The sequence below is a fragment of the Hirundo rustica genome, chromosome 6 (assembly GCF_015227805.2).
Source record: "Hirundo rustica isolate bHirRus1 chromosome 6, bHirRus1.pri.v3, whole genome shotgun sequence".
In the NCBI taxonomy this organism is placed as follows: domain Eukaryota; kingdom Metazoa; phylum Chordata; class Aves; order Passeriformes; family Hirundinidae; genus Hirundo; species Hirundo rustica.
The window spans coordinates 30,438,402-30,450,669 of NC_053455.1; the positions used below are offsets into that span (position 1 = coordinate 30,438,402).

Consider the following 12,268-nt stretch of genomic DNA (forward strand, 5'->3'; position numbering starts at 1 on the left):
AGGCCTGCCCTGCACACCTTGCTCATGGCCTGTAGGACAGAGACCCTGCCCTGTCAGTCATGTTAGGAGCTGTCAGCCTTCATTGCTTCCTGACAAAAAGCTTTATATTAAAAAGTTGTGAAGTGTAGCTGCAATGAGAAGGGAGATGAAATGTAAAATCAGGATTGACTCAATGAGGAATTCAATGCAAATATTAACCTTTTCCCCTTTCTACTAACACACACCTAGCTTTGAGCTACAAATCCCCACAGTCTTGGACAAAATCTTTTAAATTGTTGAAGTAAACCAATTTGAGTGTTGTTCTTTCCCTTTGTGGTGCAATAAGAAGTTAACTATTTCACATGCTGCCTTACACAAGGAAAAAGCACGTTGCTGGCATCCTGTGCTGATTTTCTCTCACCATTTTTTCCCATAGCCTGTACTCAGGTCTGAGCAGAATCCGGCAGATCCCTGGTACATGCAACTGCCTCAGTTAGAAGTGAGATTAAACTCCTTCAAACTCCTTCATCAAAACACCTCCTCTCATACTCCCAGAATAAAGTTACAAAGCTGCAGCACCTGTCCAGGTGATGATTTATTCCTGTAGATGGAAGGCAGGAATTGCAACTCCTTTTTCATTCTCACATATCTTCCACCATTCTTGAGATCTTAAAAAATACTGTGTACAGTTTTTCAACTATTTTATATTTTCTTTAAAAAGGATAGTCTTGACTAATGTACTCAGAATGGGATAATAATGACAACTTGACATGTGTAGAAGCACTTTATACAATTCAAAATGACAAGTTGCCAAAAACTATAATGGACAGCCAGGGGTGATGTACCTGATGTGGAGAGAAGACCATTAAGTGTCTTGAAGTTTAAACTGGACAGCCCTGCTGTGAAACATGCTTGAAAGCCCCATTGACTGCTGGGTTGCTTCTAAGCCTTTGAAAGTGCATGAGGTTAGAGTAAGTTGTTAATTTAAATTAAAATTCCTGAATAGCAACATAAGTAGACAAACTAGGAGACAGACCATCACCTCTAATGCAGCCATTATTTCTCTGTTGCACTGCTGGTTTTTTGTTCTTGCCCTCAGTGGAATGTCTCAGCTCTGTTTACAGTGCCCAGCAATGCCACTTTTGTGACTGGGACGTAGAGGAGGTGGCTGAAGTTCTCAGCTGCTGACTGCCTTGCCTAGTGTACCAGGTAATTCCTTAAGGTTGTAGCTGATTCTTGGTTTTTTAGTCCATATTGGGTAGCAGCACTAATTTCCTTTTAACCCTTTTCACCTCTTTCTTAATTAAAGAACATAAGTAATACCACATTGTCTCCTCTAGACACTGAGCCTTGAGGATGCACACATGCTTATACCATAATAGTAAGTGGGGATGACCACAGATAAACTCAAATACGTGAATCCTTTAAAGGGGGTGCTAGGAATGTGGAGAATCTGAGAAAGTTTGGGCTTGCAACAGGATGCTTAAATGTGAGTGAAGATGCTGTCTAGCTTTAGGTGTATGTATGAAAAAACGTGCATGCTTTGTCCTAAAACCAGCATAAGGGCTTAAAAGAAGAATTCAAAACACAACCCAAAGCTCTAGTTCCAGCTGCTCTAATGAGTAGTAAGAAGAATCCCCCTTTCCTCTGTGTTTGCAATTCATTTACATTGTAATGTTTTTACAATGCAAGATATGGGCTCTGGTGCCTGTAGGCAGTGAGGCTATCTGTGGGATTGTAGTCATGCTCCTAAAACAGAGCAGTTCACTTTCTCAATTGGTATCAGCTTGAGCTGTTGATGAAAATCTTCAACACAGCCTAGAGCAAACCAAGCCTTGTGAAGAGTTTATGTGAGTGTAAAACAACTCATATTAATGAGCTCTTTGAATTCAGGCTGATCCATTCTGTCTGGAGATAGAAGAAGTTGTCTGGAATAGAATGGGGTTAAAAAAAGAGGAATTTTCAAAGGATCACTGAAACACTGATGAGGCTAAGTCACAATGTGCAACAACTTCTTTCTGTGAAGAGGCAGAAAAGGGAGCCCGAAGCAATGACATTTGTAATGTAGTTCTCACAGTTGTTTCAAGTTAGAGGGAGAGAATCCAGGTCTTAATGTGCAAGTGACATTTACTGTCCCTCCTACAGCAAAAGTCCTTTAAATAACAGATGCACATTTAGACTCACTTTGATCTCAATATGATTAGTTTAAAGACACGTTTCGTTTTCAATTTCCCCCTTCTCCTATTTCTAAAGTTTAGAAGTGGAATTCTGGTCTCTTTTTTTTTTTTTTTTTTTTTTTTTTTTTTTTTTTTTCCCTAAGTGATTAATTTTGGAATGTTTACAGGACAAACATCAAAGCTTGTGGCTGCCTGTCACCTTTCCCAAATCCTAAGTATTTACAGATGTCTATCTCTGGAATGTGTGTCTGGTTTAACTCTCTAATTCATTTTAATGAACTCTGAGCACTGCAGTCATTGGAGTTAATTTAGCAAAAAGCATGTGGGTAAGTGTGGGAAGACCTTGTAGTGCTGCTTTTCTTTTCCAGTCACATCAGTCTAATATCAACTATTTCCTCTTCTTTCAAGTCTCTTTAAAACATCACTATGTCTAGAGCAGGACACATATCCAAAAGTGACAGTCTCAGGGTATCTGTGACAGTTTAGCAGGAGCCTCTGGGTTTCAGTAGGCGGTTTGTCTCACAAGTTAGGGCATGAATGATGCAGCTTAGCTTCTTGCAAAGGAAGATTTCCATTGCTCCATAGCCTTTAAAATGACAGTGGGGGCTCAGTCTATCCTCTGAGGAGTATCTGGATTCTGAGATAGTAATGAGGAGGAAGCACCTTTACTCACGTGCATAAACTGCTCTTTCAGACTCAAGCTGCTGAGATGGATGGTTAATGGCACAGTTTGAGTTGGTGGGCTGGAGAGCTAGGGATGGGGGGGATGTCAGAGTGCTGGTGAAGTCCCTGTACCATGTGTGTGAAACATTCCAGCCCACCCATGGAATGACTAGTCCAGATGAAATTACTGTGCTGGGGTCCCTGCCATGGTGAGAGGCATCATGCCCAAGCCTGAGCTGTGGCTTTGCACTTTCAAAATGCATACTAGGGCAAAGCAGTTATGGATCTCCTTTGGCAATGTCTAGAGAAAAATTTTATGTCTGACTTTATTGGGCTGGCACTTAGCTATGCAGGACACGGACTGACTTCCTTTTCCTACTGCCTGCCTTCACTAGAAATTCTCCTGCACACTGTTTAACAAGTCCTTTACAAGGCTGCAACTCTATGGTGTTGTCCTTGCACTCCTGACAAAGGGAAGTGATCCCTTCTCCGGACAGGATGGTTCCCATGTGGCTGAAGACAGGGCTGAGGCATGCTGGGCTTTGCTGATGTAACAGGCTCCCTGCAATTTTCATTCAGATCTGGTTGGCTGTGAGCTGCCAGAGAGCCTCAGCCTCAGATACGCCTCCAACTCAGATGAGGTCATCCCTGCTTTTATTTATTTATTTTTTTCTCCTGCTTCAGGAGTCTGTTGTGTATGAACGTTTAAGGTCGGAGTGCTAGTTTCCACACCACTGCAAATCTCTCGGAGCAGGAACTCCCTTGTCCCTCTCCCAGCTGCACTCTTTCCCAGCACCATCACAGACTGCACTCCCTTTAAACAGAGAGGAGGAGCAAAAAGAACATGAATTTACCGCAGTGCATTTTATAATTGATTCTCGCATCCAGGTTAGAGTGTTTGCTGGCAAGACATTGCAGAGCTTCACGGTCCTAAAACGAGTGTAAAGTAGCTCCAGGAAGAAACTCCAGACCCTGCTGCTGCCAGAAGTGAAACTACTCGCCCTGCCCAGTCGCTTGGTCCCTTCCCCTCCCTCCCACCGCGTACCGTGCAGCGATGCATCCAGCCAGCAGAGGACGGGGTAGGTTCCCTCGGCTGTCAGTCAGCAGGAGCTGCCCGGTTCGGGACGAGCTGATCGCGAAATAAGGACTGGCCCTGCGGAGAGCAGAGCACAGAGAGCTGGGGTGTCCAGCACTGGCCCCCTCCCCTGCCCGGCAGCATCTCCTGTTCGGCATCTTCCTCCCTCCAGCCCCAGTCCGGTTAATCCCGCGTCATCTCCAGCGAGGAACTGCCTTCTAACTTCGGCGCCGACGCCAGGTCTGCCTGCACGTCGTGGGCAGGATGGGGGTTGCGGCATCCTCTCTCTGCCCCGGGGGCAGCCAGCCTCCTCCTCCTCTTCCTCCCACCGCCGAGCCCCGCGCTGGAATCCCTTCGGCACAGCCTCTTCACCATGTCCTGCCAGGGCCGGAAAGCCCTCAACCGAGTGCCTAAGCGGGACCGGCCCCAGCCCCACGGACATATCCCGGCTCCAGGCGGAACAACCCCAGCTCCGCGGACAGATCCCGGCTCCGGGCGGAACAACCCCAGCCCCGCGGACAGATCCCGGCTCCCACCGACCGGCCCCAGCCCCGCGGACAGATCCCGGCTCCCACCGACCGGCCCCAGCACCGCGGACAGATCCCGGCTCCGGGCGGAACAACTCCAGCACCGCGGACAGATCCCGGGGTGCCTCCGCGCTCCGCCGGCGGGAGAGAGGGAGGGAGCTCGGCGCCCGCTCCAGGCTCGCTCCGTGCCTTGGTGCCCCGGGTTCCTGCGTACTGCTGGCAGCCCGCTGCGGTAGCGGCACTCGGCTCTGCCGAGAAATCTCCCCGCAAGCACTGCCACCCACCTTGCTCACGGTGCCAGAAGAGGGCTTGTATTTGGGTTCAGAATCTGTCTTCCGTGGATCGGGATTTAAGAGCTTGGACGGTGCCTGTTTACAGTGGTGTATGAGTCTACAGACCTCGAGGTGCACTACAGAGTTAGAAAGAAACCCTGGATCTGTCACGGCGTGGACGGCTGAAATAAACCCTATACAACCAGCAAACCCAACCCAGGCCTTCCTGCCTCCCTGCAACGAACTTCACACACGCACACCCAGCCGTGAGAATTCCCTCCTTTCCTCCTCTCCCCATGCTTCTTCCTTCAGCGACTGTAGGATGAGGCATTTTCTTCTATCTGGCTCAGGGTAAAAGCATACCCTGGGGGCATCGATATACATCTGGCAGGGACTGAAAGGTTTTAATCCAGCCTCTACTGCAATCAACAATGGCAAATGAACCAGTGATTCTGAATGTTTATGACATGGTGAGTATGAAACACTACTGACTGGGGGGCAGTGGGCCTGGGTGGGAGTTCATGCTTGGAGGGCAGGAACTGTACAAAGAGGACAGCCAAGCACAGATCTCCAAAGAGGCTGATTCTCTCTCCCTCCCTCTCTTCCCTGGCCCAAACTCCTCATCCAAGCCTATCATCCTCTCATGTCAGAGATGATGCTGACCCTGTGGTGGTTTTGGTTTTTTTTTTTTTAGTGTTTAGCATATTGGGCCAGATTATAGGTATTGTGCCAGATTTTCTGCAGGATTTTTCAGGAGCAGCAATGAGTGAGGAATTTTTAATTTCCAGTGCCCTACTTAAGGAAGAAAATATGATCACCTCTGTCTGTGTTAGAGATAATTGTCCTTTAATTTTGAGTGAATAAGCATTATCAGGCTATGGGGTGGGGGTCAGGATTTCTTGTAAGAAGGAGAAACAGCTGTAGAGTTGCAGTAAGGACATAATTTCTAATAATCTGGATCAATTCCTCATATGGGTAAGATTGTAGTTAATAATTCTCTCTGAAGGTTAATTACAACAACAAGAGTAAGAAATTGTTTGATGAAGTTTCAGCACAGAAAGGGGCATGGGCACATGCTGCTCAGCAAAGATTTCCTGAGAGTTCACAGGGTAGCAAGTGGTTTTCTTTGACCTCTTCTTGTAAGGGGGAATGTGAATGGGTGTTTTCTGTGCTAGCAAATCAGAAGGTCCAAATCTTGGCACAAACCCCCAAAGAGAAGGCAGCTTGGCACAGCCTATTTGCTAGCTGGTCTGACAGAATCTTAGGAGAGGCACGTTCACATGAGGAGCGTTTTGATGATTATGTCTTTCACCTTTGTTTTTTGATTGCCAACTAATGATTAAAAAAAATTAGTTTTCAGATTTTCAACAAATGTAATGAACCTTTCAGGGGAAAATGCAACCTTACAAGGCCCAGGTGCTGACTGAGCTCTAAATATCCAGCTCCAGGATTTTAAGATTACAGCATACATTTACTTTTTATCGTCAGACAGTGACAACTTTTACCAGGAAACCCACAGAATAGTGTGGGTTTCCCTGCTGGGGAAATCCAAAAAACAGACACCAAAGAGATTAGGAGTGGGTTGCTGTTAAAGTCAAATGTCTTTTTATCATAAGGATCAAGGGATCTTTTGTGAACTAAAACAGGTGGGTTGTTTTCTGGGGAAAGAGTGAGTGGTAATGGTTATTTAGGTAGGCCTGTATCTGCATTGGTGAGCAGTCCAAAAAGCACAAGTACACTGGACTGAAGCTGCTTCTTCCACAGCTATTATTGGTAAAATTGAGCAAGTTGGTGTAAAATCCTTCCCAAGACTTTGGTCTTGAGTGTTTGTTGGTCAGTTGCTTAGCAGCCTGAACTGTGAACTCCCCCAAGATATTCTTCAACAACAGGTTTGGTAACCAAAATAGGTGGTAGCTAGTGCCTGATAACAAGGGACTTGCATGGCAAATGCACACACAAGAGTTTATCATTAATCCTTTGAGGAAAGTAAAGGAGTTGTGTTGTACTTTTATAATATCCACTGGCTTCTTTGCAAATTTTTGGTTTGTTCTGCAGCAGGCTATGTCCTAAGCTTTCCTCTCTCAGCCAGTGTTGATCCATCCCAAATCAGTGAATGTTTCACCACTGAGCTGAAGAGATCCAAATACTGGATGTATGTGGTCTTTACCTTTTTATGTTTGATTGGTTGACATGAAAGATGAAGCTTTACATAATTAAGGCAGAAGGAGCTTGCCGATCATGGTCACTGTGTTCTCAGATGGATGCCCAGACTCAGTGAACAGAGTTGAGGTCACCAGTTTACTTCAGATGGAGTAGTTTTTGCTGCTTAGCAAACCATAGAAATCTTTCCTGTGTAAGTACTAACTCCATGGGTTAATCAGTCTGTACACAGAAACCATCCTATTTTCATACAGCATCTGTTTGACTACCACTGAGTCACCTGTAGCTCACGTCCTACATTATGACTGTTGAGGGTACATGCTTTTTCATTGCTGCTATGATTTTAACACCATGAAGCCTGGAATGTAGCCATGCAAAATCTGCACTTTGTTACACTGTGGTGGGGAATTGCGGGGGAACTGGGAAATGAGCACATTTGCTTGAATGACTGTTGGAAAACTAGCCTCAGTGGAAAAAACCCAACAACAACTACAAAAAAAGACAGCTGGGAACAACAATTAACTGGATGTAAAGCTCTGCTTTCCTGACAAAGAACATGACCCCCGTATGGCAACTGGAAGCACTTACACTGCAGGAAAACTTATCCCTAGGGCAGAAGTTCAATTATGGGCTTTGTGCAGCTCTGAAACACCCACTCTGTATAGTCTTGTGTATTCAAAGATTATAGCCATTTATCCTTTTACCCACTGGATATGTAGCAGGCTTCTTTAGGAAAAAAAGTGCTTCTATTTAATGAGGTGTTTTGCACAAATTGCTTAAGCAGGTAGATCTATTTGTAGGCTTGTTTTCTTCAGCATAAAATAATGGAGCAAAAATCACTGGGTATTCCAAGTGTTCTGAATATTATCATCAAAAGCAACCTTTCTTCACCCCCAGCACACAGGGTGGTTATATCCTATCTCTTGCCAAAGAGCTTGTGAACACCTGGACACTTGCAAAACAGACAGGGCAGGTGGACTTTGCTGCTCAGTTAGGACAGAGTAGGTATTCAGGATACTGAACTCTGATTTAATGTGTAAGTGTGAACACAGAGTAACAACATGGATCATGGGTTTGATCGCTGGTGAATCTCTTCGCCAGTCTGAATTCAGCTCTTGCATGGACTTAATCTAAGCCAGCTGCTGGTTGCAGACCTGCAGGAAATAACTAGGTCTGTAAAATCTGTGACAGATTAGTCAGTTACCACTTCGCCTTCAGAGGGACAAATCAAATTCCCTTTCATAACTTGCATCTCTCTTCCCTCCAGTCTACCGCAATAAGCTGTTTATCATGGAACAGATCTTACTTAGATCACAGGCACAGGGTTGACTTTTTTTAGTCAGGATATTATCCTGTTCCCTCATCACTTTTAAGTCTTTGTGGCTTACTTTGGAATAATTTATTTAGTCACTGTACATTAATAAATGTTGCCTACTTCAATCAGGGAGAAGAGTAACTGCAATTATTTCCTGGGTTTAAATCTTTAACAAGCTAAACATATTCCATTAAAAATAGTTTGCTTGGCAGAGATTCAAGTTTGGAGGCTCTCATATTTTCAGCTTATTACATAGCACATTCATGCTATCATATTAGAGGCAAAAATATTCATATCACTGTTGTCCCTCTTTTATTACAGCTCAGGTTGTCCTGAATTTCCCCTGTCTTTGCAGCTGATAACATACAAAACTGTTGGTTTGATCTACTGGCAATTTTGCTTACTCCTTCTGCTGGGGAAAATGAGTCCCTGCAGAGGAGAATGAGAGCCCTGGTCAGCAGGGAGTCAGGGAGCAGTGATGTGGGGTCTGTTTGAATGAGAGGGGGGCTCTCCTACTCAGCCTTGTCCCACACTGATTCCACTGACATTACTCGTCATTCCCTCTGATGAGGAAAATCATGTTCAGGTCACTGTAGATGGACTGAAGGACGAGAGATGCTTTGTGCCTCTGTCTTCAGTACATAAGGAGCCTTTGAGTCAATTATAGAAACAGCAACAGGATTGCAAGCACTTCATTCCGTGAAGTGATTGTTTTAAAGCATTGACTAGATCATGGAGCATTTCATTATCTCTCTGGAGGAAAGAATAAGTCTAGTTACTCAGAAAAAAATGTGAATGTGTTTGTGCATACTGTAGGTGAAAGTCTCAGATGCTCTTAGTCCTCTGAGTCAGAAGAGTGAAAAATCCTGGTGCAGGTGGTGGCCCCATCTCTGTGCTGCTTGTTAGTTGTTTGTGAGCTGCTGTGTGTGGAGAAGCACAGCATCACCTGAGTCTATTTGGTATTCCAGGAAGCCACATGGAGAGAAAGGGGAATTTTTTGTCAAGTAAGTTGATAGCTGTGAAATTTCTTGCTGTGATTAGCTGAATGGTTGCTCTAAGTCAATAGCAGAACTTGTGGTCTTGAAAGATTAAGTAATGGACAGTCACTAGGACTTTTTTATTTTTTTTTCCTCCTTCATATGTTACCACATTGAACATATTGAACAAACAGAGAGAAAAAAGCAGAATATTGCCCTTGGGAGATTTTAATTAAATTCTGGCAACTCCTTGGCAACTACTAATACATATATATATATATATATAAAATGCTTTCATTTTCCTTCAAATATTTTTGAGCTATCTCTGGCCAAAATTATTAGTCAAATGTAAATCATTTCAGTTCTCCAAAACACACTGTTCATTCAAAAGTTTGCCATGTTCTTGGAAGGGCATGGTAGTTGTACCATATTCTTATTTTTTCTGTAATCAGTCACAAAACTCATAAGAATTCCCTCTTCCAAGAATAAGAACTGGCTATGGAAAATCTGGGCTGTTTTAATCTTCTTCACAGGCTTGTTGTGGCGGTAAGCTCAAAGATAAATCCTAAAATTCCTGAAGAAAAAGGGGAAAATTTTGTGTTTAGCATTTTAATTTATCACTGACTCCTCATTTATCCAGATTCTTATTCATTCTTCTGTCTTCAAACCATATCAGGCACAGATTACTGGATAACAAAGCAGAATGGTGAGCTAACAGGGGCCCACAGTGCTATAGGGTATCCCACAGGAGTGCTAAATGCTCTTTTTTTCTAGGAGTAGTCAGACATAGTGCTGCTCAAAGGTGGTAATGTGAGGGATCAGGCAGCTCTCAGTTGTTTGTTTTATGCTTCCTCCTCGAGCTTTGAGTTGGCCTTCTTTGCTGTTTTTTTGGTTTGGTTTGGTTTGTTTGGTAGGACCGTGTTTAGATTATTCAACTATGCATATGCTGCATAATAGGTTGAAGGTTCACAATCCCTCTTGTGTCATATTATGATACTTTCTGGTTTAGGCCCAAAAACTCTCTGGGAAGAGTCTTGGTTAAAGTTCAGTGAGCCTAAATAGACCACTGCTGAGAATGAGAGAGGAGAGCAGAAAAAGCTGCTCTCACTGGGTAACAGCAGAGTCCTGAGCCCAAGATATGAGAGGTGTGTCCAGACTGCTTCATTTTTCTTGAATACAACAATTGCCAGTGCAGATGCTCTTGACTTAAAAAAAAAAAAAAAAAAAAAAAAAAAAAATTAGAAAGGTGTTATGGCAAATTTGATGGCTGTACATTAGAGGTTTCAAATAAATCAGGTTGAGCAGCCTGGCAGTGTGTGCAAGTGAGGAAAACTAGGCTTTTTTTCTGCTTCTTTTTTCCTCCTAGGCTGCATAAATTTCATTTGAGTGACAACAAGCTGACCTCAAGCAGGGTAGTAGAGGGAGATTGCTCCCTTGCCCTGCTTAATGCAGGAGCAGAGGGACAAGAAAAGCAGTTTGGTGATGCTGAGCACTGTGTTGTAGTCAGTGCCTGCTTCAAGCCTGTGAGATGACGAAATGCAACTAGACATCTCTCCTCTCTTGTGTCTTTGGAGAGAGGAAATCAATTGGAGGAAGAAAAGATTAAAAAAAAACTATTACACTGAGCTGCAGCTGAGCCCTTTCCTTCAAAAAGAAGGAATCCAAACATGTCATCTGATTTAAATCAATTAAGAAGATAAAGAGTAAGTGGCATGGCCCAAGTTAATAAGTCCAGCGATGAAGTATGCCCATTTATGCATAAGTGAATTTTTGTTGTCTTAGCAACAGCCTGGAGATCCATTGGGGGAGCAGTCTGTTTGGATGTTGTCAGGGTGACAAGCCTGCTACCTGTCCATGTTGCTGCAGATCTCCAGCACTGCAGCCCTGTCACTGGCTACTGTATGCTCATGGATGAGGTGTCTGAAGAGCTGTCCCTTGGCTGTACACAGGGCATTGCTCTCTCCAGCCACGGCACTTACCCCATCAGCAAGCTCACCGAAGCAGTGCTCTGCTGCCCAGTGGACTGACTTGAGCTGACTCATCCGGGGCAACACTGGGGTTGTCACCTCTGCTAGTCCTGCTTGCCTTGGGAAAACTGCTCCACAACATGCTCTCCTTTACATCAGCAAGTGTAAGAAACCTAAGGAGAACTTAGGAAAGCTAAAAAATATTTATAACACACAGTGTTAAAAAATGTGTGAACTCTGCTTCTGGAGCAAAGCCTCACAGATCCTGTCATTAGCCTGCAGCTCCCACATCAGTGCTCTTGAGTTGGTTCCTGCAGGTGACAGTCTGACTTGGTGTCTCTAAAGCACTCATTTCAAGACAGCCTGAACTCCTGTGGAGTCAGGAGACTCCTGTGCAGGATTTCAGGTGTAAGCCTAGGAGCTCAAAGTAAGGTGAGCTCTAACCCAGAGATACAGAAGATCCGGAGTTACTTTTGCTGTTTGTTACTGGAAGCTGTTCTTTAACCCAGTCAATAGGCAAAGTCACAATCCCCTGGCCTGGCTCTGAGCAGCTCTGACAGAAATGATTGTTTCCTCTTGAAACCATATGGAAGTTGGTTTCCAATGATTTTTCTCTGGTGCTTTTTGGGCTTTCCCCTTACAGAAAGGCAGACTCCTTTTAGAACATGACACTTCTGTCAGCAAGATTTAGCTTCTGGCTCACTAGGCTGTCAAGGTTCCTAATTTTACTTGGCTATTCCTTCAAACAAACAAATAATCCCCCAAACCAAACAAACCCTTCTTACTATTGATGAAAGCTGATGTGTTGACAGTACTGGAGACTGTCATTCTCCTAACAAATAAATTTATGCTGGCAGTAGCAAAGTAGACCCTTCTGGCTTTTGTGCCTCATCCCTAGTGTATAGGTTGAGCTGCACTGGTGTCATGGCTCAGCTGGACATCCAGCTTCCTACTCAGGCAGCCCACAGGGACTGAGTTATACATGCAGTGGGAGCTTCTGTAGGGGAGAGCTGAGCATTAGTGAGCTACTAAGTTGGAGCAGCTGTCAGATCCATTTCTAAGCGTGGTGATCGGCAGGTATGTGGTTGTGCATTAGTGCAATGAACTGAATTTAAATGGGTGTCTTAGGGCTGAAAGCTATGTTAGTGACCTGGGT

At 44.3% G+C, this 12,268-nt stretch overlaps 1 protein-coding gene across 2 annotated transcripts in view; it reads left to right on the top strand.

The window, feature by feature from the left end:
- The first annotated feature begins 3,888 nt into the window (after positions 1-3,888).
- The window catches only part of LOC120753840 (deubiquitinase DESI2-like), an 87,973-nt gene continuing 79,593 nt past the window's right edge, over positions 3,889-12,268 (top strand). For both annotated transcript variants that reach the window (XM_040066571.2, XM_040066573.2), the window contains exon 1: positions 3,889-5,163. In XM_040066571.2, coding sequence (XP_039922505.1) covers positions 5,125-5,163 — 39 coding nt within the window. In that variant the 5' untranslated portion in view covers positions 3,889-5,124. The remainder of the gene's footprint in view (positions 5,164-12,268) is intronic.